This window comes from Ursus americanus, chromosome 23 (assembly GCF_024610735.1).
Source record: "Ursus americanus isolate L20-20 chromosome 23, mUrsAme1.1.p, whole genome shotgun sequence".
Taxonomy (NCBI): Eukaryota; Metazoa; Chordata; class Mammalia; order Carnivora; family Ursidae; genus Ursus; species Ursus americanus.
Genome location: NC_142149.1, coordinates 28,394,307 through 28,419,420, shown reverse-complemented (window position 1 = coordinate 28,419,420; position 25,114 = coordinate 28,394,307). Strand labels below are relative to the sequence as shown.

Genomic DNA, 25,114 nt, shown 5'->3' with positions numbered 1-25,114 from the left:
CATCCACATGATTATCTGTATCGATATAAAATCTGCATTTTCTGGCAGAGGTGAAGAACACAGCTAAGTCTCAGGTAACTTATAGCTTCCACCATTAATACACTTAAAAATCACATAATAATACAAGACTGTGACAAATATCTCTTGTCATCACAGGACTAGAAAGCTTATAGTCAGAATGTCTATAAAATAATTATACAATACACTGTTGAAAAAAACAGAAATTCCTATTGTCTTACCAGCTATCTTGAGGGACTTCCTGCAGATCTTATAGTACTTTGATTCATATTACTCCACAAGCTTCTTAAATGCTTTCCTATGAAAAGAAAAAAATATATATCTATGATTTTAATGTCTCATATAGCTCCACTGTGAACATTAAAGTGAATGGTATAGTTTCACTGAACTAAAAAGTTGTATTTGAATACAGCTTAACCACTCTGCATAAGAAATAGGAATAAAGTACAGAAACTTAAGACATTAAGAACCCTCTTATTGAAGAAATGAATAGCTAGATTCAGAAATTGTGTGTTCTTCTCCACACAAATGAGCAACAGGAGAAACAGCCAGTGGTTTTTTTCTAGCTAGCACTCAGGCTTCAAAGCCTAGAGCATGGACCTTGACATCAGAGACACCTGGATTCCAATTTGAGCTTCTAGGCTTCTCCAAGCCTTATTTCTTCATAGGTACAGTGACTACCTTGACTGTAGTAATGGTTTTACAAATGCATATACATGTCAAAACTTATCAAATTTTCTTACTATAAATATGTGCTGTTTGTTGTAAATCAATTATATCTTGGGGCGCCTGGGTGGCTCAGTTGGGTGAGTGTCTGACTCTTGATTTCGGCTCAGGTCATGATCTTAGGGTTGTGAGACTGAGCCCTGTGTGGGGCTCCACACTGGGCATGGAGCCTGCTTAAGATTCTCTCTCCCACTGCTCCTCCACCCACCCCCTGGCATGTGCATACTCTCTCTAAAAAAAATAATAAATAAAATAATAATAATAAATAAAAATAAATCATACCTTAATAAAGCTAAATTTTTTAAAAATTTGATTTTCACTTAAAGTTGCCAGAATGGAATGGGGCTGGGGGTGGGGGAATGGACAAAATAGGTGAAAGGGAGTAGGAGGTACAGGCTTCCAGTTACGGAATGAGTAAGTCATAAAGAGACTACTTTATAAGAGTATAAACTCATAATGTTCATGAGTAAATGGGAGAAGAGCCATCAGATGAAATGTCTGACAAATTTCTGGAAGACAAAACATAGATGGTGAGATGATAACTCATAAAGGAGGACCAAAGAAACTGAAAGCTAGGGGCAAGCCTTCCTAAACATTTTTTTTTCTTTTCTTTTTTTAGAAAGAGGATGTGCACACAAGCTGCGGGGGCGGGGGGGTGGAGGCAGGGGGCGGAGAGGGAGAAGGAGAAAGATAATCTTAAGCAGGCTTCATGCCCAGCATGGAGCCTGATGAGGGGCTCAATATCATAACACTGAGAGCATGACCTGAGCCAAAATCAAGTCAGATGCTTAACCGACTGAGCCACCCAGGTGCCCCGACTTCTTAAACATTTGTGAGTTTGAGCACACAGAGAGAAAATGGGAATATGCATGTGGTGTACTGGGGTGAACAGAGGTGGCATGCTATACCTCTGAGTTCCTGGGGGGAAATCAGTAACTCAGCACACCAGTACCTGATTCAAAGCCAAATTCTGGCCTTAGAAACAGGTGGCAGGAGATGCAGCTTCCTCCTGGGGAACCCCAGAGAGGCTGAGGACTCAGAAACCCCAAGTTCTAGGGAGCCCAAAACTGAGGCAGAGAACTAAAACCAAGGCAATTACTGGGTGTTATACGCAACTAATGAATCATCGAACTTTACATGAGAAACCAGGGATGTACTGTATGGTGACTAACATAATATAATAAAAAAAATTAAAATACAAACAAAAACAACAACAAAAAAACCCCAAGGCAATTATCCCAGCTCTTCTCTAACCACTGAATGAGGAAGATATCACAGATTCTGCTGTAAAGAATGTGAATGGACCTTCTGGGAACCCAACATGGTATTGTTCCACTGTCCTGAATGTTAAAATCCTGCTTCAACTTTCACAGTCCCTGTGGTAGCAAGCAACAGGAACCGGGGAAGCATGCAGATGAAAAGCCGCAGAGAAATGAAGCCAAAGTGAGTAAGATCCCCATCTAGTGGTTATTTGTCCTGACTGGACACAGAGTCCCTAAGTGATGAACCATAACCCAGTTCTAATGGATATATCGTGGCTAAACTGTACAACAGATCTCACATAATGTCATACTTAACAAGGCTTTTTAAAATTATTTCTATTTTAAAGTGTTAAAAGAAAATTTAAGTGTTTAAATTACTTCATTCACTTAACATGCCTCACAATGTCCTAAATCCTGGAGGTGAGATTAAATAGCAGAGTCTGTCCCCGGAGACAGTCAAATGAACAGGTATCAGGAAGGTGCTAAGTGCTCTGACAGTGGTGTGCACAGAGGGGCTGGCGGCCACTCAACCCAGAGTGGAATCATCATTAAGCACCAATGTGGCCAGGCACCATGTTAGAGGATTTTACCCTCCCTCAAAGGAGCCCCACAAGGCAGGTATTATTACATATTTATATTTACATAAATGAAAGGTATTTACATAAATGAAAACCACATCATGGAGAAGCTATGTGACTTGTCCATGACCACAAGGCTAAACAGTTTTAAAGCAGAATGTGAATCTGGTTCTCTTGAGCTAAAAACCCAACCTTTTTCCACTACAGCATGCTGGGAAACTGATTTATGAGGAAAAACTTCATTCTCTGAAAATACAGGATGAGAGTATTAACAGTACTACTACTCTGTCTGTATGGAGATGATACTGTTGATTAAACTAACAGAAATGGGTTTAATTTTATTGATCCAAAGAGTTTTTTTTTAATAAGCCAGGTATTCACTGTCATATCCTTAAACCTTAAATATCATAAAATGCCTTTCCCTTCCCTCTTTTATTTATTCCTTATTTTTTTCCTTTACAGAAGCTAGCAAGCCCTTCAACCAAAAGGGATTCTGTAATGTTATAAACACACACAGACACACACACACACACATATCAAACTTCACATTAATGAATGACACAGAAGGAAAACATTCTATTCTTCTACAAACAATATGCCCATTCAAGGAAAATACATGTTTTTCTAGTTTAGTGACTCATAAGGGGGAAAATGTGAGGTCAGCAAAAAACAGAGAAAGTGGAACACTGAGGGGAAAAAAATTCTTGTTTTATACAATAAATCTATTCCAGAAAACTTAAATTAGAGCTTTACTTTGATTAAAATATTAATTCTATATCATTAGCAATCTCATTAGATAAAAAAATCCGCCTGTGATGTATATGTTTGACTAACAGACTTAATAATTTATATTCCCAAAGAGATGGCATTCAATACTTTCTAAAACTAGTTCTTTTTACTAGACCAAAAATAGAGAAAATAGGGGCGCCTGGGTGGCACAGCGGTTAAGCGTCTGCCTTCGGCTCAGGGCGTGATCCTGGCGTTCTGGGATCGAGCCCCACATCAGGCTCCTCGCTATGAGCCTGCTTCTTCCTCTCCCACTCCCCCTGCTTGTGTTCCCTCTCTCGCTGGCTGTCTCTATCTCTGTCGAATAAATAAATAAAGTCTTTAAAAAAAAAATAGAGAAAATAAAAAGGAAAGAGATAAAAACATCTGGCAGAAAAGATGGTAAATATTAACTTGATGAAATTACAATATTGAATGAATATTCATAATACTGATAATGAAATAGTATGTCTTTTTAGTTTTTTAAAAATAGTTAATACACTCCAATGAGGGATGTGTAATGGATGCATATATGCATCCTATCTATCTCGACACCATTTCCACATACTTAAGTATCCACTGTTTTTGTTTCTTGTGAATACTTTTAGTTCCTTTATGCATAAACAAATATGAATAAATATTGACTCCTTTCCTTCCGTTTCAACTAAGAAGGTAGGTTACAACCAGCACGAAGCATCCAGCTGTTCATGCTGTGCACTGTACAATCCCTGAGGGTATGGGTCATATACATGATATAAACAGGTCCTCTGGTGTATGCAGTAGTCCTGAATACTATAAGCATGGCTGTGTAATCTGCTGGTTATTTATTTTTTTAATTAATGTAGAACTTGGAATTATTTCCATATTTTTATATAGCATCCTAATTCTTTTTTTTTTTTTTTTAAGAGAGGGAGAGGAAGAAACTTAAGCAGGCTCCATGCCCAGTGTGGTGCCCGATGCAGGGCTCAATCCTACAACCCTGAGATCATGACCTGAGCTGAAATCAAGAGTTGGATGCTTAACTGACTGAGCCACCCAGGCACCCTCTTATTTCTTTTTTATTTTTCATAGCTACATGGCATTCCATTTTATGAAGGGACCATATCTATTTATTCCCTTATTGATAGATACTTAAATTGTTTCACATTTTTTGCTATTATAAACATGCTATAATGAAGCCCTATGTATAGATCACATCACATGTGCACAAATTTACTGTATGACAAATTCACAAAAATAGAGTATCATCATTTATACACACTTGATATTTTGATAAAAATTGCCAAACTGCCCTCAATCATCAACTGCCCTAATTTACCATCCCTCCAATAATAGTGCCTGGTACTCCAAGTTCTCACCAACATGGTGTAATACATAACTATTGGATTTTTGACAATCTTGTTGATAAAAGCAGTATCTTAAGATCTTAAGTCTGATGAAGCTGAACATTTGTTTTTATGTTTTAAGAACCATTTAGTATCTCCTTTTATGTGAACTGTATTTTTATACCTTTTGCCATTTTTTTTTCTCTACATGGTTAGCTTTTTTTCTGTCTAGTTTCTAGGAGTTCTTACGTCCCAGGGAGACTATTTCCTCTGCCTGCACTAAGAATTGCAAATGTATTTTCCTCCTTTATTCTTAGTTATAGATTTTGTTGTTATTGTTGTTATACAAAGGACTGTGGCTAAATTTATCCATCTTTCATGATTTGGGAGTTTTAAGTCAAATGTAAGTCCTTATACACTCCAAAGTTATAAAGAACTCTCTCATATTTTCTTCTAATATTTTTTATAGTCTCATTTAAAAATCTTTGATCCATTTGGAATCCATCCTAGTATAGAGTATAAGATAGACCCAACTCTTATTTTCTCCCAAGAATATCACTCAGTTGCCTCAACATTATAAAGGAATCCATCTTTTCCCACTGATTTGAGATTAGACCTTTATATCAAATCTCATAAATATTTGGGTCTACTTCTGTACTTTTTATTCTGGCCCGTTGGTTAGTCTATCTTAATAATGGGGGATTTATAATATATGTTTTGTATCTGGTAACTGCCTCATTACTTCTTTGGTTATCCAAGTTTTCCTGGCTATTTTTGGTTATTTATTTTTACACATTAACTTCAAAAATCTCATCTTGTTTACAAAGCAAAACAAAATAATGCCAATTGTTGGGGAATCATGTTAAATTTACAAGGTAATTGAGAAAGTATTGGTATCTATCTTTATACGGTTGAGTCTTGCTACCCAAAAACTGGTATATTCTTCCATTTGTTCAAGTCTTCTTTTGTGACCTTCTGTAGCGTTTCAAAGCTGTCTTCATATGGGTTTCACACATTTCTCATTTAATTCCTAGGTATTTTAATTTTCTTGTTGTTTACTCAATGCCTTTAAAACATCTATTATTTACTTAAAAGTATGTAACAAGCTGTGTAGTTAAGGAACTCTAATGCCATTTAGTTGTTTGTCTAAAGTGAAAATGAACCAGAAGTAAAGGGAAGACAGACAAGGTGTGGCAACAAAGAAGGAGAGATGTGTGGGCTCACTACTAAGCCCAAACAGTCCCGTCATCATCATCACCATCATCACCACCACCACCACCACCAAACTGGGCATGGAGCCTGCTTAAGATTCTCTCTCTCCCTCTGCCCCCACCCCGTCCCCCTCTTGAAAGAAAGAAGGAAAGAAATTTAACCCTTCTTGTTATGTCTCTTTTAATGTCATTTTCCCTTTACATCATTCTCTTCTTGTATCTCCATTTGCTAAAGTATCAGCAAATTTTGCAAGGTGAAAGAGAAAATGACATAGATCTGGTATTTACCAGAGAAAACTGGCTATACCCTTTAAATAATTTCTCATAACTATTCCTTCATAAGCAAATTGGCAAGCAGGAAGAAGAAATAAAAGACACCTTTTCCCTGCTATAGTTTAGAAAGAAGTAAGACTTATAGCAAAGAAACTCACAGTACAAATAGTATTTAATGTTAATTCCCTCTCTTATTAACCATCTCTAGCTTGTTTAAAAATAGACATTTTGGAATTCTCTTTGCCACTGGTTGTATATATACAAGGGCATTGCGCTGGGAAGAGCACTGGTCTAAAAGTTAAGATATTTGGGTTTGAGTTCTATTTCTGCTGTCTGCTAGCCAAGGGACTTGAGCGGTCAGTGAACAACTCTGCTCCTCAGTTTTTCCATATGTAGAATAAGAATGACAAGATCATTCATAAAGTGATCTTTAAAGGTTCTTCTTTGGTTCTATGAATCAAAAATTCTACTCCTGTCTTACTAAACAACAAGCCCCTCAATGTTTTTTGAGGGGAGAACTTTTTAAAAATATGCATGCACCTCTAAGACCGGTCTGGTCCGTGAATGGGATAGGGTAGTCGGCAGTCAGGTCATTTGGAAGGAATTGGAGGGAAGGAAAAAAAGGAGCCGGATAGTAAAATGTTACATAAAGGTAATTTCAAGAGAGGAGGAGGGAATGATGGGGCTGGTTACCTAATAAATAATCTGTTTGGATTCTGTGACAGACAAGTTGGAAATGCTTACTATTTATAGATCAACTGGCACTACTATTAAAATATTAAAACAATTAAATATTTCCTGTTGTACAGTTAGACCTATATTTTCAGCACTATACTTGAAGAGACCAAAGTGTTTAGAAACCGTGGCAACATGTCCTATACCTTATCAGAGCTGAGATTCTTTGAGATAGCATTAGTATTTAAATAATCCAAGGGTTATATAATCAGGAATGGCTCCCTTCCCTGGGGCTAGACTTAATTGATCTTTAAAAATAAAGTGAAAGTTTTAGGAAATCAAGATATAAAAGATCAGTCAAAGGGTTATTTTACTATCTCCTGTATTTTGTACCCAAAGGCAATATTCCTACTGCTAATGAACTTTTTTTTTCTTTCAAGAATCTAAGAAAAGAAAGAAAGAAAGAAAGAAAGAGAGAAAGAAAGAAAGAAGGAAAGAAAGAAAGAAAGAAAGAAAGAAAGAAAGAGAAAGAAAGAAAAAGAATCTAAGCAGTTAAGGAATGCTGCTCATTTGCCCGGGGGTGGACATGTAGCCAACTGCCTGTAATACATAGGCCAACCCCGCAGGAAACATGGGAAAACTGCTTGAAAGGAGTCCTAATCTTCTCCAACAGGAGATCTTCATCAGAGCAACAGCTCACTGCTCTCAAAAGTTTCCTTGCACTACCAGACCACCTTCTGTTTGCTTTCATCCGTGTACTCATCCCCCATTTACTCAGTACAATCATGTGCACTAAGCTAAGTGCTTGGGATAATACGGTGAACAAGCCAAGGTCCGTGCTCTTGTGTTATTTACATTCAGGGGTTGGGAGAAAAAATAATAAAGAAGGAAACAACAAAACAAACTGGATTTCAGATACGCAAATGTGACTGGACAGAGGAGGGGTGATTTAGACTGGGTAGTGGTGTTCCAGCTAAGACCCAAACGACAGGTCAGCCAGGAGAAACACTGAGGGACAAAGTATTCCAGGCAGAAAAAAAGGTCTTGAGGCCGCAAAATAGATTTGGGATATTTACAGACATAAAGCAGCGTGGCTGGAACGTGGTGAATGGGGGGAGAAACAATACATGAAGTTCAAGAAGCACGCAGGGTCTAGTTGACCCAGGGTCTCCGTGGTAAGGAGCTTGGATTTTGCTTAGTGTTATTTCACATATCCTGACTACTCTCCGGAGACCCGAGTTTGCGTTTTGCCTTATCTCTTACCTTTCTTTCACTTCCTGAGATTGGGCTCTCGGCTTTTCCATTTTCCCTCCTTTTCCGCCTCCGCCTTTCACTCTGCTTATCCCAGGAAGGCTGACATGGCTTTAGCCTGAATTACGTTAAAATGTCATTCCGTCTATTTGGGGCAAAGGGCCCTTTTAAAAGCAGGCTCTTATGTGACTGCACAGGTCACCTATGCACAAAGCTGGCCCTAATCTTAATAAATATTACTTTTAAAAAATGCCTCCTATGGATGAATGATTTCTGCTTTCATTTCACCTAGTCTGTCAAATATATAAACTTTTTCACGATCTTTTAAATAGAGTAGCTCCTCAAACATGTGGCTTAAAGGAAGCTGCCAGGAAATAAGAAACTAGGATATCAAGACTCACTGAAACAACTTCATGATGTCACCGCAATCACTGAACACTGTGATTATCCAGCTTATTCTCAAACTACAATTCACTTGTTCTTACTATTTATTAAGATGCATTATTCTTCCTCTTTTAGATATAAGGAGATTATTATAATATATAGCAGCCAAATAAACAGTTGTTAGTACTGTTGGAATAATTGCTAGATGTTTGACATTGCCAAATGGATCTGGTTTTATTAGGCAAATAGCTAAGAAATGCAGCTCAGTGACTAACACATTAAGATTTAAGTCACAATTTCCTTAATTTATATTATGCATTAAAAATACTAAAAAATGTAATTACAAACCACATTTTAAAAATGATACATCTTTATAATCTTCAAGTTTTCAGAAAGCCTGAGAACCAATAATCAGATAAGAAAATGTGTGACTATCAGGGTGTCTGCCTTTGGCTCAGGTCATGATGCTGGAGTCCCAGGACAGAATCCTGCATCAGGCTCTGGCTTAGTGGGGAGTCTGCTTCTTCCTTTGACCCTCCACCCTCTCTCTCACATAAATAAATAAAACCTTTAAAAATACATTAAAAAAAAAAAAGAAAATGTGTGACTATCAAATGATTTCTCTTTTTTCTTTTTTTCTCCCAATTCTTCCTGCTTTTCCCACTTTCACCCATTTTGCTCACCTCCACCCCCAGAATGGTTTGTATAACAACTAATTTTACCTATTATGTAAAATTGGACATGATCATAGCTAACTAGGAAGAGTTCACAAGGTTTAATTACTTATTGCTAAAGAATGATATTATAAATTAAAGGTGCCAAGTCTGAAATGTCAGTCCAGCCCCTAATATTTTAAGTTTGTAATCAACACCTCTACCTGCAGAACAGGCTCGTACTAACCTTGCCCTGAGGTGCTCCCATTCCATTCATGGTAGAACTCATTACTTAGCATTAGTTATCATAATGATTTATGCAATATCACAAGCATACTCAGACTCACGAGAACTACAGCTAACACCATTTTACTGCTATCAAGATTACTATACCTTGGAAAGGAATAGTTTCATTTGCAATTACATAACAAAATAAAAGATGTCAAGACAAAGACACTATTACTGATATATTTATATCGCTATCTGTTGCTACATGGAAGGGGTGCCTGGAGGAAAAAAATGATTAAGGGAATGTATTGTTGATTTCATGAGGTTTGAGTCTACGCTGTAAGAAACTTAATATATGACAGGTCTTGTCCTGAAAAAGCTGACAATCTGGTATAAGAACTAAGGTAGATACAGATGAAAAAGATTTTCAAACATAAAACAATACAAATAAATTTGTAGAATCATAGCATCTTGAAGTTTTTGTGCCAGAGTAGGAAAGAGTCAGTAGACACTTGGATCTTAACGGCTTTGCAATTTTCTGGCCCTATGACTACAAGTTAATCAATTACTCATACACACTCAAGGTGACCACCATTACTCACCTCAATTGCCTCCTAACTGCTCTACCTCCATTTTTGGCCCCCTCTCTCTAATGTGTTCTCCACAACATAACCAAGTTCTTTTAAAAAATGTGAATCAGACCATATCATTTGTATGTTTCAACTTAAACTCTGTAGTAGCTTCCTATTACTTTTAGAATAAAATCCAAACCCTTGGACATGGCTTAAAAGGCGCCCCTACGATACCTGTTTTGAGCTTATGTCCTACTACTTTCCTCCCTGCTCACTGTGCTAGGAACACAGTGGCCTCGTTTTTGTTCTTCAGTGCTACCTAGCTCCTACTTGCCTCTGGGCCTCTGCATGACTTGGAATTGTCATTGTGCAGGTAGGTCCCTTATCGTCATTCAGGACTCCGCTCAAATGTCACCTCTTCAGAAAGACTTCACTTTGCCTTCTCATTATCATTCTCAATCACACTAACCTATTCTATTGTCTCATTGTACTGATTGTTGTCTGAAATTCCCTCACTTATATATCTGTTTCTTGATTATCTCCAGAGTCTGCCGGTAGAAAGTACACTGGGGGAAGGGAAGTGATTGTGTTTGCCTTTCTCTGTGCTGTATCCCCAGGAGGGTGAACAAGGTCTGGGCCATGGAAAAGTGCAATAAATAAATTAAATGTTTTTTATTAAATGTTATTTATGTATGTCTCAGGCTTTTCAGTCTCCTCATCTGTAGAGGGAGGATAATTATACCTGCACCAGTCATTAGAAACAGAGCCTAACGTTTACTAAATTTTTACTATATTTTAAGCAGAGTGAAAATCACTTTATATGGATATTCTCATTTACCATTATGATTTCCATTTTACAAATAAGGCCACCACTTCTTACAGAGGTGAAATAACCAGACTAAGGACACAAGGCGATAGTGGGATGCGGGTATGACCCCAGAGCTGCCAAACCTCAGAATGTGGGCTTTTCTCCACTCCTTTATAGTTTCAAGAAAGATGTTTCCTTCCATTGCAGCAAAATAGGCTGTGCCTTCTGCTCCCCTCAGGTCCTACTTTGTCCTGTGGGTCAAGCGAAGAAAGATATTACATCCCCCACAGGGTTCTTTTCCAAGATGAACATCCCCATTTCTTTCAACCCTTCCTTAAAGCATCTTCATGTCTTGGTCACTCTCCTCTGGACAAACTCGTTTGACAACGTCTCTCTGCTCCAGAACTGGTCATTTTAACTGGACAAACGGTTAAGGGGCATCAGAGAAGTGGAAGCCGATTCCCAGCGGCTGAGAAAATGCAGACGTGTGAGTGTTGTTGCGCGCTGTGGTGAACACAGGCAGGCTTCCTGGAAGAGGTGATCCCTGAGCTCAAGTCCCGGGCAGCAAGCAGCGGCCGGTAGCTGAGGGCCGCTAAGTGGAGACAAAGGGTGGTGGAGTGAGTTTAGGAAGACCAGGGACTCAAGCTCAAATGATGATGGGCTTGCACCCGCGGTGCGCATGGCGTTTCCCTAAAAGAAACTTTGAAGAGGTACTGGAGGGAAGGGAAAGTGGGAGGAACAGTCCTGAAGTAAAACGCGAACTTACCCGCAATCTGGCAACCCGGCCTCCGTAGCCCGACTGCCAGCGCCGCCACCTGAGGAGCCCTGTAGCCAGAGCAGCGGCAAGCTCTTCCCAGTTGTCGCGAGACTGGTCAGGCCTCGCGAGACTTGTCATCTCGCCCCTGACGCGGGAGCTCTCTCCGGGCGCTATGGGAGGGCTCTGGCGTCCGGCATGCAGGCGCGTTACATTTTATGGCTGGCGCTGGAGCCACCCTGGGTCCCCGACCAGGGTTGCCGAGAGGGTAGAGCCGTGTCTCAGTACCGGACGGAGTGGGACAGGAAGTGCTGAGAGGGGGCTGAGGCGGCTTGGGACATGGAGACGCCCGAACCCGGCGCCGGACCTGGCCGTGCAGCCGCCGCGGCGGCCGAAGAGCACGAACCCTTTCACACGCGCGCAGGAGGACGACTGGCGGCGTCGGAACAAGACGGTCCTCACGTACGTGGCCGCCGCCGCCGTGGGCATGCTGGGGGCGTCCTACGCCGCCGTGCCCCTTTATCGGCTCTATTGCCAGGTAGGGGCCGGTGCTGCCTCCTGGGCGGTGTCATCAGGAGGGGCGGAGGTGCAGGACAGGTCCCCGAACAGCGATCGCTCCTCCGCGTCGTGTTGTAGGGATGTCAGAGGTTGACGACCAGAGTGGAAACAGGCTTTCAAAAGTACTTGCCCAGGCTTATCAAGTAGTTAGTAGTAAAGCTACAAGTAGAACCTAAGCCCCTGGAGTAGTCGCGCTTACACCGACCGCACTGTAGAGTGGAATTCCCTATCTCTGAGCTACACCACCGAAAACGTCCGCAGCCTGTACTTTGCTCTCCAGCAATCTGCCTTAACCCTTTGGCTGCGCACACACATGTTCGCTTCTAGTGTAATGTAAATTACATTAGTACATTCATTCTGTGAAACATGTATGGTTTATGTGCGAAAGTTAACCCTGGAAATGGGAGTACTTTTAAACCATACTAAGGGGCGTGAGTTAGGCGTTTGGGGTTTCCCTCCACTGTTAATACATAAGTGTAATCTGCTTACCCAGGGCTCCCTTTCAGATCAGAAACCCTGATGCAGCTCTTTAAGTGTGGTCCCGGGAGAACCAGCATCACATCACCTGGGAACTTGAGTGCATGTTGTTGGGTCAAGCTCCAGAGCTATTGAATCAGAAACTCTGGGGGAGGAGCCCAGCAAGCTGTGTTTTAATAAGTCCCCTAGCTGATTTTGATGCAGACTAGTGTTTGAGAACCATAAACAAAGGCAAACTTGACATACTTCACATATATTCTCCTTAATTCTTTAGTAGTTTGCTGCTTTGGCTAGGCATTAGGTTCACTAGTGGAGCTTCTTTAATAAACATGTTAGGGCTCCCTCGCCCCAGAGATTCTGATTAGGAGGTCTGGGAAAGGGCCAGGAATTTCTGTTTAAGAAACATGAGAGCTACATTCACTTCATTCACTTGGTAGTGGTTCTCCCAACTTTGTTGTGAGGGGGATCATCTGGAAAGCATTTAAAAATCCTGACACCCAGGTCACATCCCTAACCAATTAAATTAGAATGTCTTCGAGTGGGAGTCAGGCATTAGTAATTTTTTAAAGATTCCTCAGGTGACCCCAATGTGTAGTAAAGTTTGGAAATCACTGGTTAACTACCAGTATTGTTAATGCCCGGCTTCGCCTTTCCTTTTGGAGATTAACTTGCCATTATTTTCCATAATGACTAAAACAGTGGAAGTCAAAAGGACTTTTCAGTCTCCAAATATTAGCATTTATGGGGTATGCAGTAGCTTGATTTGGGAGGATGAGTATAGAATGTAAATTAGTTTTCATCAGAGGGCAGTCTGGACGTAGCATGAATCCCCATACTAGCAGTTGGTTAAATCATAAAACTGAATCCAAAATATCACGTATAAATCTCCCCAAACCATGAGGGGAAAATTCAGGGAATATTTAGCAATGCCTGAAGACATTTTTGGTTGTCACAACCTGGGAGGTGAGCAGGCAGGGTGCTATTGATATCCTAGTGGGTAGAGGCTAGGGATGCTGCTGAACATTCAACACTGCACAGGACAGACACTCCCCGCTCTCCCCACCAAAAAAAATCCAGAAAAACCCAAAGAATTATCCAACCCGAAATCCCCTTAGTGCCAAAGTTGAGAAACCCTGTTTCACAGTGAAGTGCATGACAGTATTTTATGTATGTGTGTGCAAATGCAGGGCAGGATAGTAAAGATTGTAATTTGTAATCCTAAACTTAAATCAAGTTGGATGCTACATAGTGACATTTCCAAAAGAGCCCCTTTTTCACTTTTGGAATCACAAAACTTTAGAGCCAAAAATAAGGAATTATATAAACAGTTTAATACAGTGACCTCACATTTTATGAGTATGGAAAGTGTAGCCCCCCAAAAGTAAGATTTATTCAGTTCTTGGAGCCAGTTAGTGGCCGAACTAGACTAGAGCCCAGGACATTATTTTCATTGCCCTTTTCTGTTCTTAAGTTCTCTAATGATCAGGTTTGCAGATTTGAAGGATCTATATTCAAAGACTGTTAGAATACATTAAGGGATATTTATTCAATTTACTCAAATTCTTCAGGAGTTATATCTTAAAACTTAAGCATTATAGCTCTCTTGGGCAGAAGAATTTACTTACTAAACAAGGATAAAGTCTTGCTCTAGCAGCTTTAGGTTTATAATGTAATTCAATAACATTGCATGGCAGGTGAGTGCAGTTAGTTGACTTGCGTAATAAGTGAAAGATAGTAATACTACATTTTGCTGGGAGTCTTCCCCTAGCCTCAAATATGGTATTTTTTTCCTAGTATAGTAACAGATTAATTATCCGGAGACCAGAATTCTGGCAACCTCCAGCATCAGAAGAATGATGACCCTGGAAGTAAGGATTTTTTTTTAAACATCTCTGATGATAAGGAGATAATTAATGGCAATGAAGATAAGCAGGAAACGTCAGGCACAGATTACTCTGATGTCTTGTGATTGATTCAGTTGCCAAAGGGATCAGTTTTTCTGATTAACCAATGATATTTATAAAAGCTGTACTATACAAAGAACAGAAAAAAAGTTACAAAACGTTTACCAACATGGAAAAATACCTATGATGCTTGAGAAAAGCAGAATACAGAAGTGAAACTACAAACTAATCTATGCTATAAAAGTTATGATACAGAAAAGGATCAGAGAGGACTGTGGATAATGGAATTAATTAGTTTCATTGAAATAATAAGGTCATGGGTAATTTTTACTTCTATTAATGACTAGTGTATATGAAACACTGGCAATAAGTAGAAATATGTTTAATGGAAAGTTAAGCTAAAATTCTGAGCTATATATTATCAGTGTGGAGTCTGCTTTCTCTCAAATGACTCATTTTTTACTATGTCCAATAACCAAGTGATTACTGAAAAAATGTAAGTGATTCTAACAAATATAGGCCCTTGACACCCCAAAGGTGGTCAAGCCATTGACACATTAATAGGAAGTGGTCAGTGACAGTATATAAACTGGGCTTCCAGTAGATTATTAAGGTTTGTTTTTATCCAATAAATCATCACCTGAAAGTATTGTTTTACATATTATCCTGTAATATTCTTAATATCTTTAATACCTAGACTACTGGTCTTGGAGGATCAGCAGTAGCAGGTCATGCATCAGACCAGATTGAAAACATGGTGCCTGTTAAGGATCGAATTATTAAAGTCACCTTTAATGCAGATGTGCATGCAAGTCTCCAGTGGAATTTTAGACCGCAGCAAACAGAAATATATGTAAGTGACTAAAGTAGTTATTAAAAGATTGTTTTTTTTTTTCATTGTAAAAATTTCTTTCTTTCATCACTTAAACTGTTAGACAATTTAGGAAACACTCATGTAAATTTAATCTCAAAATACTAAGACTCCATTAATGTAATTCTTTTATTCTCACAGACCACTTTTGACAGTGGTCTATACCTAATGTAACAGTATCCTTAAGTTATATGATACTGTAGTAAACGTCAGGTTGGAACAATGGAAAATGTCATCTGTTCTTATTAGAGTCATATTAAGAATTCACTCTCTGATGCTATGCAGTTGACTTTCCCTCAGATAATAGATAAGGAGGAAAAGTTGAAAATCATTGGTTACAATGAAAAGTAGTTTACTGATTTATATCAAAAATATCCATCTCAAAAAAAAGAAAATTGAGATTCTTTGAAGTAATCATATTAATAGTCATGTTCTGCTTCAGAAAAGCTGTACCTTAAAAGTTTCCTAAAATCTTGACTAACTGGAATCCTAGAGGATTTAATTGAAATTATTTCATGAGCTGAGGAATAGCCAGAAAAGTTTCATTGTGACTCTTACTGGAAAGCCCTTATAAATATTGGTGTCCCCCCCAGGTTACTAAACATTACTGAATCTCTTGAATGAGTAAGGGTTTTATAGGTTATGATTTTTAATATTCTAATCACATAGTGTACAAGATATTAGTGGCTGAATTGGTGCAAATGACAGAATCCTTTGGAAACCTTTTTTTTTTTTAAAGCCTTGGAAGTTTTAAAAATGTGTTCTCTCCAAAAGAGTATTCATGCTTTTTGGTTAAATAAAAGTTCTGTTCAGTTTTATGCTGGTTTTAAGTTTAATTTACTCTAGTTGGTAACCTCTTAAAAAGAATCTTAGTCATAGGATATTTAGGTATAAGTGTTAAGTCAGGCTTGGGCTCTGATAGGCTTGGCTCTCCTTGAACATTTTAAATAATTTAATTTGCAGATTATTGCTTGAAGACTTCAGATATACAAAAGGACAATCCCCAATTATGAATAGAGCACTGGTTCCACTGACACAATGCAAGTAAAATTTGAAAACTGGATATTCATGGGTAGTATTCACAATTTATTTTGCTGACCCTCAATAGTAGTTTAGATTAAGTATTGTGGTCTGATAGATAGGAAAAATAATATGACTAATTTAGTAGGGAAAGGGTGAGCTGTGAGATTTGAAGTATTGATAATGTGTATTTCCTTAAAACAGGTAGTGCCAGGAGAGACTGCACTGGCGTTTTATAAAGCTAAGAATCCTACAGACAAACCAGTAATTGGAATTTCTACATACAATGTTGTACCGTTTGAAGCTGGACAGTATTTCAATAAAATACAGGTACAGCTTATATATGTAAACTTTAGTACTAAACTTACTGCAGTGTTTAGTAGAAACTAATTTCTGAAAATTTCATTTCTTCTAAACATCAGACTTTTTTTCCATTGCTTGTAACAGCTATGCAGAGGTTGAGATGAACCAAATGGGTATCTGCTTTTAAAATTAGAAGAGGAACAGGGTGCCTGGGTGGCTCAGTTGGTTAAGCGTTGAGAGTCTTGATTTTGGCTCAGATCATGATCTCAGGGTCATGGGATCGAGCCTGGCAGCGGGCTTTGTGCTCAGCTGGGAGTCTGCTTCAGAGTCTCTCCCCCACTCTCTGTGTGCCCCTCCCCCCCCAAAATTTGTTGCATCTCAATTTTTTTTTTAATTTTTTAAGATGTTATTTATGAGTGAGAGAGAGCACACGTGCATGCTCAGAAATGGGGAGGAGGAGCAGAGGGAGAAGCAGACTCCACACTGAGCAGGGGGAGCCCATTGAGTCTCAATTTAAAGCAAAAATCAAAGATACTGTCATTCTGTCACAGAACTTAAGATTATATTTAGTTATATTTTTATAATATTTAATTGTAGTATGCTTACTAAATATAAGAAATGGACCATTATTAATATTTCTAGTCTAACAGAAACTAAACAAATACCTTTCTATAACTTCTAGTGCTTCTGTTTTGAGGAACAAAGGCTTAATCCACAAGAGGAAGTAGATATGCCAGTGTTTTTCTACATTGATCCTGAATTTGCTGAAGATCCAAGAATGGTGAATGTTGATCTCATCACTCTTTCTTATACATTTTTTGAAGCAAAGGAGGGGCAGCAGTTGCCGGTTCCAGGCTATAATTGAAGTCAGCACCTAAGTCCTGCTTCAGATTTGTGATTTTTGAAAAATCATGTGTCTAGTCTTCTCAGGGGAGAAGTATTCTACAGTACTGTGAAGGTATTTTAAATATTATTTAATGCTGTTTTTTTTTCCAACTAATTTACCCTACCTAAAATTGAACGGTTTCTATTATAAAGAATCCACATGCCTATTTAGAATGTGTGACTGTTCAAAACCATAGAGTAATGTAAGTAATACTGATAAGTAATAATAAAAGAAACTGCTGTTTCTTAAATATGTAGGCATGGACTTGATGGTTCACTTTAATTCTATTTGCTCCCCTTACAGATTATTAGCCCTTCATACTTGTAGCAGTGAATATTTTTATTATTCCCAGGGTTATCTTTTCTAGGCTCCAGGTCATAACTTCTGCCCATTTTTATTATTTCTAAAATAGTTGGTTACTACTTTCTTTTATTGTGAATAGTCACTACTTTAAAAGCTCAAAACGGAAGAAGAATCACTGAGCCCTAACAGCTTTCCCAGAGATTACATTCTGACTTCAGATTTGACTCTATTTTTACTTTAGGCTCTAGGGCTATTTTATATTCTGAGTAATATTTTGAAATTTTGGCATCATGAAAATGAAATAAAATGCACAAATATGTTTACTAGTATTATAGCATTTCCTGTGATAGTTCAAGTCCCTGAATGTTAAAATGTAAGTGTGGAATTGTGAAGATTCACATCAGAAGTTCTCTGAACAAACTGTAATAAAAAAGATTTATTAAATTGTTTTAATAGTAATTTGTCATTGTAATTTATGACATAAATGAATGCATAATTTATTCTGAATGTTTTCTAGTAGTGTTTGTTCCAAATAGAAATATTACAGTAAAAAGGGGAGAAAAAAGATCATCTAGTATTATAAAGAATCATATTTAAAGGCAACTTTATTAATAGAGTCCAGTGGCCTCTTCAAGGTACCTGAAATATAAACTACAATCATGAAGTCTTTTACAAGTCATAATTCTAAACAAGTATTATTTATAAAAAAGTACAAATTGACTTTTACATTCAACTTAGTTAAATGAAGGCACTCAATAGTCTTCGTAATTATTTTGTAATAAAATAATCTTCATCTACTCTTATCACAGCTGTGTGAGGATTTCTTTTCTAAAGGTAGGAAGCCCTGTGAAACCTAAGATGCTATCATTAAACTAATTGGCCTCAGTACAATGGATTTTTTCTTCTGAAGTTTTAAGTGAATATATGTTACAACCAAGTTCTTTTGAGATAGATAGTTTAAATTGTGGCCCGGAAGCATAAATGTTCCTCTGGAACTGTTACTCTTCTGTGAAGCTTCATTATTACAGAGGAGAAATGTTCCACACCAAGCTTCTGATGTGCTGGTAGGTCTTGTCTTCTGCGCCTCAAAGCTGCACAGGGTCTACCTTTTAGAGAGTTGGCACCGCTAATGTAGTTAGTGAGCTGGTCAGCCACTTTCACCTAGAATAAAGAGAATATAGCCACCCTGCATCCTTTCCTTTTCTTTCCCCATTCCTGGATAACGAGAGAGTCACAATCTAATGCAGAAAGGTGGTAATGTACTACTTCCACGGGGGCGGGTGTAGGGAATAAATAAGGTTAATGGGTTACTGGTGGCCATGCATTAGTAAATAAAATGGGATGACTAATACAGCAAATAGGAAGAATCCAGGCCAATCTGGATGAACAATGAGTGGGTTTTACCAGTCAATAGGTATTAACTTTATATAAAAGATAAATGTCTATTTCAGTGCTAAGAAGTTTCTATTGATCATCATTTTCTATACCATAAACCAACTTTGACATTCCAAAGATTCATTATTTTAGCTAATAAGCTCACAAAGATATTTCATTACAATTTGAGTAATTAGGAGAAACTTTTGGACTAAGATTTCACTCAAGAAGTGTCAGACTCAAATGGCCTTTATAAAATGTAAATACTAAAAACAGAAAGTGACAATACACTGGAATTCTACAGAATGGGGAATGTAAGTTGTATAAGTTGAAGTCTACCTCAACAGTCGCTATGACTTTGAGCTCCTTTCTGGTGATGAACATCAATTTCTTCATAAACAGCTCTGAAACAAACAAACCATCATGGCAAGAGGGTTATTATATATCAAAGTACTATTTTGTCTTTTAACTACCAACACCTTAACTAAAAATCTGGTGTCATTTTAGGTATTCAGGCTGTATCAGTGAATAAAAACAGATCTCTGCCCTTGAAGCTTACATTACAGCTTTCTTAGAGCCTAATGTAATTCCCACGCATCTTATAAATATGTATCTCATATAACCAATTCATTTTACTTGTGACTTAATGAAAAATGTGGCTCAAATTTGGACAGTTTTCTTCCTGCTTTACAAAAAAAAAACAAAAATTGTTCAGTTTTTCTAGGTTTCAAAACATTTAAAAATGCTAACATTCTATCTTTTTAACCTATGTTATTACAGTCGAAACTCCTGAGCTCCCTTCAGCTTATAATTGTCATCTCTGTACCTCATTTATAGTAACTTTATGGCACCATTCAGTTCTTCATATATATCTTACATAGGTCTGTAGCTAAGAAAACATCTAAACCTACATACAACATTGATACAGTATAGCAAAACATGGCTGGGGAAAAAAATCTTACAAAAAAATCATAGCAGTATGAAGCCATGTTCACCAATGTCACAAGGCCCCAAGATGGTCCAAAAATTTTAATGTGTTTCCACAAAGCTATTTCAACTTCTTTCACTCCTCAAATCTCTGGACTCCCTCCTCTTATCACTCTTGGCCAGAAACTTCACTTATAAATAAATTAAATGCCTTGGTATGGAAACTTCCTCATCTCCTTATCACCGAATCTTCAAGTCTCTCTTCATCTATACTACCATCTGCTTCTGTGATCCTACCTACACCGGGCTTCTCAAACATGTTCCTCATTTAGTCCTCCCCCTTTTTGAACCTCTGGCCTCCCTGTCTATGAGATCCTACGGGTCAGCATTCACAGATGCTCCAGCATCTCCCATTTTCTATAACAGCGCAGTCCTCAATCCCATGTCTACTTGGAGTGATCATCTCAGTAACCTGTAGCTACCAAGCCACTTTCCACCATCCCTTCATGTGGAAGTTTCTAGTGTCATCTACACTGATCATCTCTATACTTCCTCTTCTCTTTAACACACTAAAATCTGGCTTCTGTCCCCATCAATCCAGCAAAACAGCTTTTACATCAAGGATTTCCTTCTACTTAATTCATTAACTAGTTTTCAGTGGTCATGTCCTCTTTGATGGTTAATCACAGTTGTGCACTCCCTTCTTCTGGTTTCCAAACTGCTATTTTCACATCTGCTAATAATAGGTTCCCTGTTGATCTCTTTGCTCTTGGCCTTGGATGTTCCATTTCCTTGTATGTGCCCAAATTCTCTCTACTTAAGAGTCTTTGTACCTGTTGTTCCCTGGCCCTACAACACTGATTTCCAAACTTGCCACCTGGCTAATAATTGCAGGTCTCAACCTCAATGTCACTTCCTCAAACTTTCTCTAGCCCTCATTTAAATTAGTTTTACCTGTTATAGACCTACCTGTTATAAACTTTCAAATCACCATGTTCTTTCATACCATTAACACAAACTGTAAATATATGTCTGCCTGATTTCTTTTTTTTTTTTTTTTTTTGAGTAGGCTCCATGCCCAGCATGGAGCCCAACATGGGGCTTGAACTAATGACCCTGAGATCAAGAGTTGGACACTTAACCGACTGAGCCACACATGTGCTCCATGATTTCTTTGGCCACACTAGATTTGGAGGATGTCTCTTGTTCAACATAAATTAGGCACTGGTCATATTGTGTTTCCACAAAGTGGAACGTAGTGTTCCTGGCACATAGTGTTCAAGCATCTGCCAAATGAATCGTGTACATGTATGTATACAACTTCATGAATATTGTACTCATACTACTAGAACAGAAATTCTTTAGGGATCAGGGACAACTAGTGATGTGAAAATTCCAGAACGTTTCCTATTAAGACTTTGAGGTTTTCCTTAGGGAGAAGTTCCTAAGGTGAATTTCAAAGGAATGAGACACCCTACCCCTCAGAAAGTAAGAACCACAATGGTAAAGAATTCCAAAGCTCCACCTCTCCAGTTCCTCTACTATCTCTCTCACATTTAATAGCTGCTGCACGGTCATATCTACTTAAAGTTTCCTAATTAACTGCAATATAATCAACTCTATGTCCTCTTTGGATGCTATTTGAGTTCTAATTTCCTAAGCCACTATTATATTCAGTGATACTTTATTCAAGCAGAATGACCTAGGGAAATTTTGTAATCCTACATTAGGGAAAAAATATTTAATGAACTCTTAAGTCTGTTAAAATTCATAAATTATCTCAAAATGGATCACTCTGTTAGTGGTTTAAAACCAGGGTTCAAAACCTCAAATGCTTAATACATGCCAGGCCGAGCAAATAAATGGACAAAGAGGGCCAGCTGGGGCCTGGTGAACTGCAGAGCATACCTTGTCTTAATAAGGCAGCTACTACTCAGTCCTAACGTAGTGCTAACATGTAAAACTGTAGGCCTGGCATTGCCACAGTATCAAAGGAATCCAGAAGTCCAGATTTACATATATATTTTTTTATAATATCCCAGTTTTTAATTTTTGGCAATTTTTAAATGCATGGTTTAAATTCCATATAGGTCAAACAAAACACAGCTGTAAGCAAGATACTGCCTAAAGGCTGCCCATTTCCAAACAGTGGTTTCTATAAACTTGCTTTAATCCTTTTTAACAATTCTGGGGGTAATCATCGAAGTATATTAAAGCTCTAATAAGCCTGTTGTTGTATAAGTATTTATATGCACTTGACCAATATGAAATCATAAAATAATGCTCTAAGGACTTCCAAGTTAAGACATGTTTACACTAATGCTTTATTAATACTTTTTAAGTTGACATATAGAGTGAAGACTAAAAACAAGTGTGTTTTTTTGTGATTAGTGTAAGTTAAAGAACAGTTAATCCATCAATGTGGTATTACTTATGTCACCAATCAGTGAATATAGTGCCCTTTGCAGGCTGGAGAGAACCTGACTTTCTCCCAAGGCACCTATGAGGAACCCGTTAATGTACACGATGGTTCCAGTTATTTCTTAATGTGCAGCCCCAGCATCTTTATTTTTTAGTCATAAGGCCGAGCACAATAAGACCATTAAGAGCAACAGCCTGCATAAAACCTCATAAGTCATTTTTAATAAGGTCATCAATTTCTGCCAAGACCTAAACAAAGTTAAATGTATAACCAAGCCCTTTTAGCTGTGTTACCAAAGGGAACCAAGACAAAAAATAAATTAATCATGTTGTAAATGACTTACTCTGTAGCGACAGCAGGAGCTAAGGGATCAAACTCCATTACCTCGTAGTAATTGGGTGGCTGGAGATCATTCTTTGGCATTGCTTTAGGCAAAAACAAAACAAAAAAAACCAGAACAAAACACAAAAAACCCAACCAGTGAACACACATTGTGCTTTTCAAGAACACATGGACAATTAATATTCTCTTTATGATTCAGACTTCAAACATAAGACCCTAAGAAACCTTGACAACCCGAAATAAATACAACTGGTATTCTAATGCTACTCCCACATGCAACAAATCTATATACAACAGGACTTCCAAACGTCAGCTAAAGGTTCATTTACCTCAGCATTCCAAATACAACATTCAGCGCAACATAAGCATTTTTATAATCTAACGTCAGTCATGGGTATCTGCCATGAATTTACTTCATGGGGTTTAAAAAGGCACATAAAGTCCTCATTTTTCCTCTCTATATACCTATTTTGGATCAGAAGTAAATCTCTGGTGGACTCCTATATTCTCACCAGTTTCCTTAATCAATGCAAATAATAGGTCTCAAGTACCTGGATGATTGCTGGGCAGGGAAGGTAGTCTCTGGCTTGATGGTGTTGCCGGAATGCTCTGCAGACTGACTGGCTGTAGTACTGAATTTGAATATTCTGGAAACTGAAGAAAGCATAGCACAATGTTCAAATAAACATTCTACATTAAGCTTTTGTTATTTAGATTCCCAGGCTTCTAAGTGGCACTACTCCAAGAACCATATACTCCCAATTGGACAAGAATTAGAAATTATGAACTCTTACTTTTTTAGGTAATAATACTTAACTACTGTTCTCTCTGGTTCCATGCCCATTGTACCTCATTTCCCATATAAAATGTAAAATTAACATGTTGCTTAAAAAAAAAAGCAGAAATGTATGGCTCATCTAGATTCTGTTGTTTCCCATTGACTAAAAAAATCTCAGCCTCAAACAGAAAAATTAATCTTAACCCTACAGAAGGGCATAAGGTGATGGCATCGAATTAGGACTGATAAAGATTAAAATCTTAGAAATATCTTTCTTCTTGTAAACGTCCTCATTCATTTCACAAATATGTCCTGGGCTCCTACTGGATGCCAGGCACTATAAATAAAAGAGACCAAATCCCTGCACCCTTAAAGCAGACAATCAACAAAGGTAAACAGATGTCCAATAACAAGTACTCTAAAAAAAAAGAAAAACCAAACCAAACAAACAAAAAACAGGGTAACAATGAGAAGGCAGGCTGGGGTAGACGGGGTGGGCTGTTGCTGTGATAGCAGTGGTCAGGGAATGCCTCGCCATTAGGGACATTTGAGCAGAGCCCTGACTGAGGTGGGTGCTGGGAATACCTGAGGGGGCACAAGGTCATCTCTGAAGCAGAGGAGACCAGTGTGGCTAGAGGAGAGTGAGCCAAGGAAGAGAGGTGAGGTTAGAGAGGTAATGGGAAAGGTGAGATCAGCATTTCAGGTTTTTACCGAGTGAAACAGAAGAAGAAAATCATAGGTGGGTTTAGAGCAGTTAAGTAATATATGACTTTACTTTTTTCTCCCCCCCCCCCAAGACTGCTCTGGTTTGAGAATAGATTGTATGATAGGGATGGGGGTGGGGAGGGAGGTGAAGACTGAAGCCGGGTACCTCCTCAGGGTATCCATCTGATGTTTTGGACTGGGATGCAGAGGTGGAGGCGGTGAGAAGTGGCTAGATAATAGGCATGCTGTGAAGGGAAAAGGTGAAAAGGCAGAGGTAAAGCACTGTTGTCCAAGGTTTTAACTTAAGCAACTGAAATAGTGAGGCCGGGGAAGCCTGCAGGAAGGGCAAGTGGAGAGCCAGGACTGAAACGCAAAAAGAGATTACTCGGAAGGTGGATTTGCGAGTTCTGAGTTTAGGGAAGGGGTTTGGGCTGGAGATACCAATTGTAGGTTGTCAGAGTCTGAATGGTATTTTAAGATATGAGACCAAAAGACTGGAAGAATGAATGTGGAAAGAGAAGGCTGAAGCCTAATCCCTGGGGTCTGCAATACTGAAAGGCGTTAGAGGAGTGGGGGGCCAGAAAAGGAGATAGAGAAGTGGAATTAAGAGAACAAGAGTGAGTGGTGTCTGAGAGTCACATGTGCAAAAAAGGAGGAAGTGAGTGATTCTGTCACCTGCTGCTGATAAATCAGGTAAGATGAGGACTGAAAATTGCAGTACTAGATTTGGTAATAATGGAGGTCACTGGAGAACATGACAA

The 25,114-nt window shown here is 38.4% G+C and overlaps 3 protein-coding genes across 8 annotated transcripts in view; 1 reads left to right on the top strand and 2 right to left on the bottom strand.

Annotated features, from left to right (window-relative positions):
- The window catches only part of STXBP4 (syntaxin binding protein 4), a 219,997-nt gene extending 208,398 nt beyond the window's left edge, over nucleotides 1–11,599 (bottom strand). For 4 of the 5 annotated variants that reach the window (XR_015721309.1, XM_045773046.2, XM_045773040.2 and 1 more), the window contains exons 1-2: nucleotides 11,496–11,599; nucleotides 240–316 (exon numbers count right to left, since the gene is read on the bottom strand). The gene's annotated coding sequence lies outside the window, so the exon portion shown is untranslated. Of the gene's footprint in view, nucleotides 1–239; nucleotides 317–10,872; nucleotides 10,981–11,495 lie in introns of all 5 variants that reach the window. The other variant, XM_045773041.2, reaches the window with a different exon arrangement.
- Nucleotide 11,600: 1 nt separating this feature from the next.
- COX11 (cytochrome c oxidase copper chaperone COX11) lies at nucleotides 11,601–18,305 on the top strand. Of its 2 annotated transcripts, XM_045773049.2 has the most exons (4): nucleotides 11,605–12,021; nucleotides 15,120–15,275; nucleotides 16,518–16,643; nucleotides 17,299–18,305. In XM_045773049.2, exons 1-4 carry the CDS (start codon nucleotides 11,659–11,661, stop codon nucleotides 17,479–17,481), a joined length of 828 nt encoding a protein of 275 aa, XP_045629005.1. In that variant the 5' UTR covers nucleotides 11,605–11,658; the 3' UTR covers nucleotides 17,482–18,305. The 2 variants fall into 2 exon arrangements, with proteins under 2 accessions (XP_087710640.1, XP_045629005.1); XM_087854514.1 differs by lacking the exon at nucleotides 15,120–15,275 and having other exon boundaries at nucleotides 11,601–12,021.
- Nucleotides 18,306–18,392: 87 nt separating this feature from the next.
- The window catches only part of TOM1L1 (target of myb1 like 1 membrane trafficking protein), a 54,694-nt gene continuing 47,972 nt past the window's right edge, over nucleotides 18,393–25,114 (bottom strand). The window contains exons 13-16 of the mRNA XM_045773048.2: nucleotides 23,422–23,524; nucleotides 22,872–22,953; nucleotides 19,519–19,583; nucleotides 18,393–18,966 (exon numbers count right to left, since the gene is read on the bottom strand). Coding sequence (XP_045629004.2) covers nucleotides 19,520–19,583; nucleotides 22,872–22,953; nucleotides 23,422–23,524 — 249 coding nt within the window. The 3' untranslated portion in view covers nucleotides 18,393–18,966; nucleotide 19,519. The remainder of the gene's footprint in view (nucleotides 18,967–19,518; nucleotides 19,584–22,871; nucleotides 22,954–23,421; nucleotides 23,525–25,114) is intronic.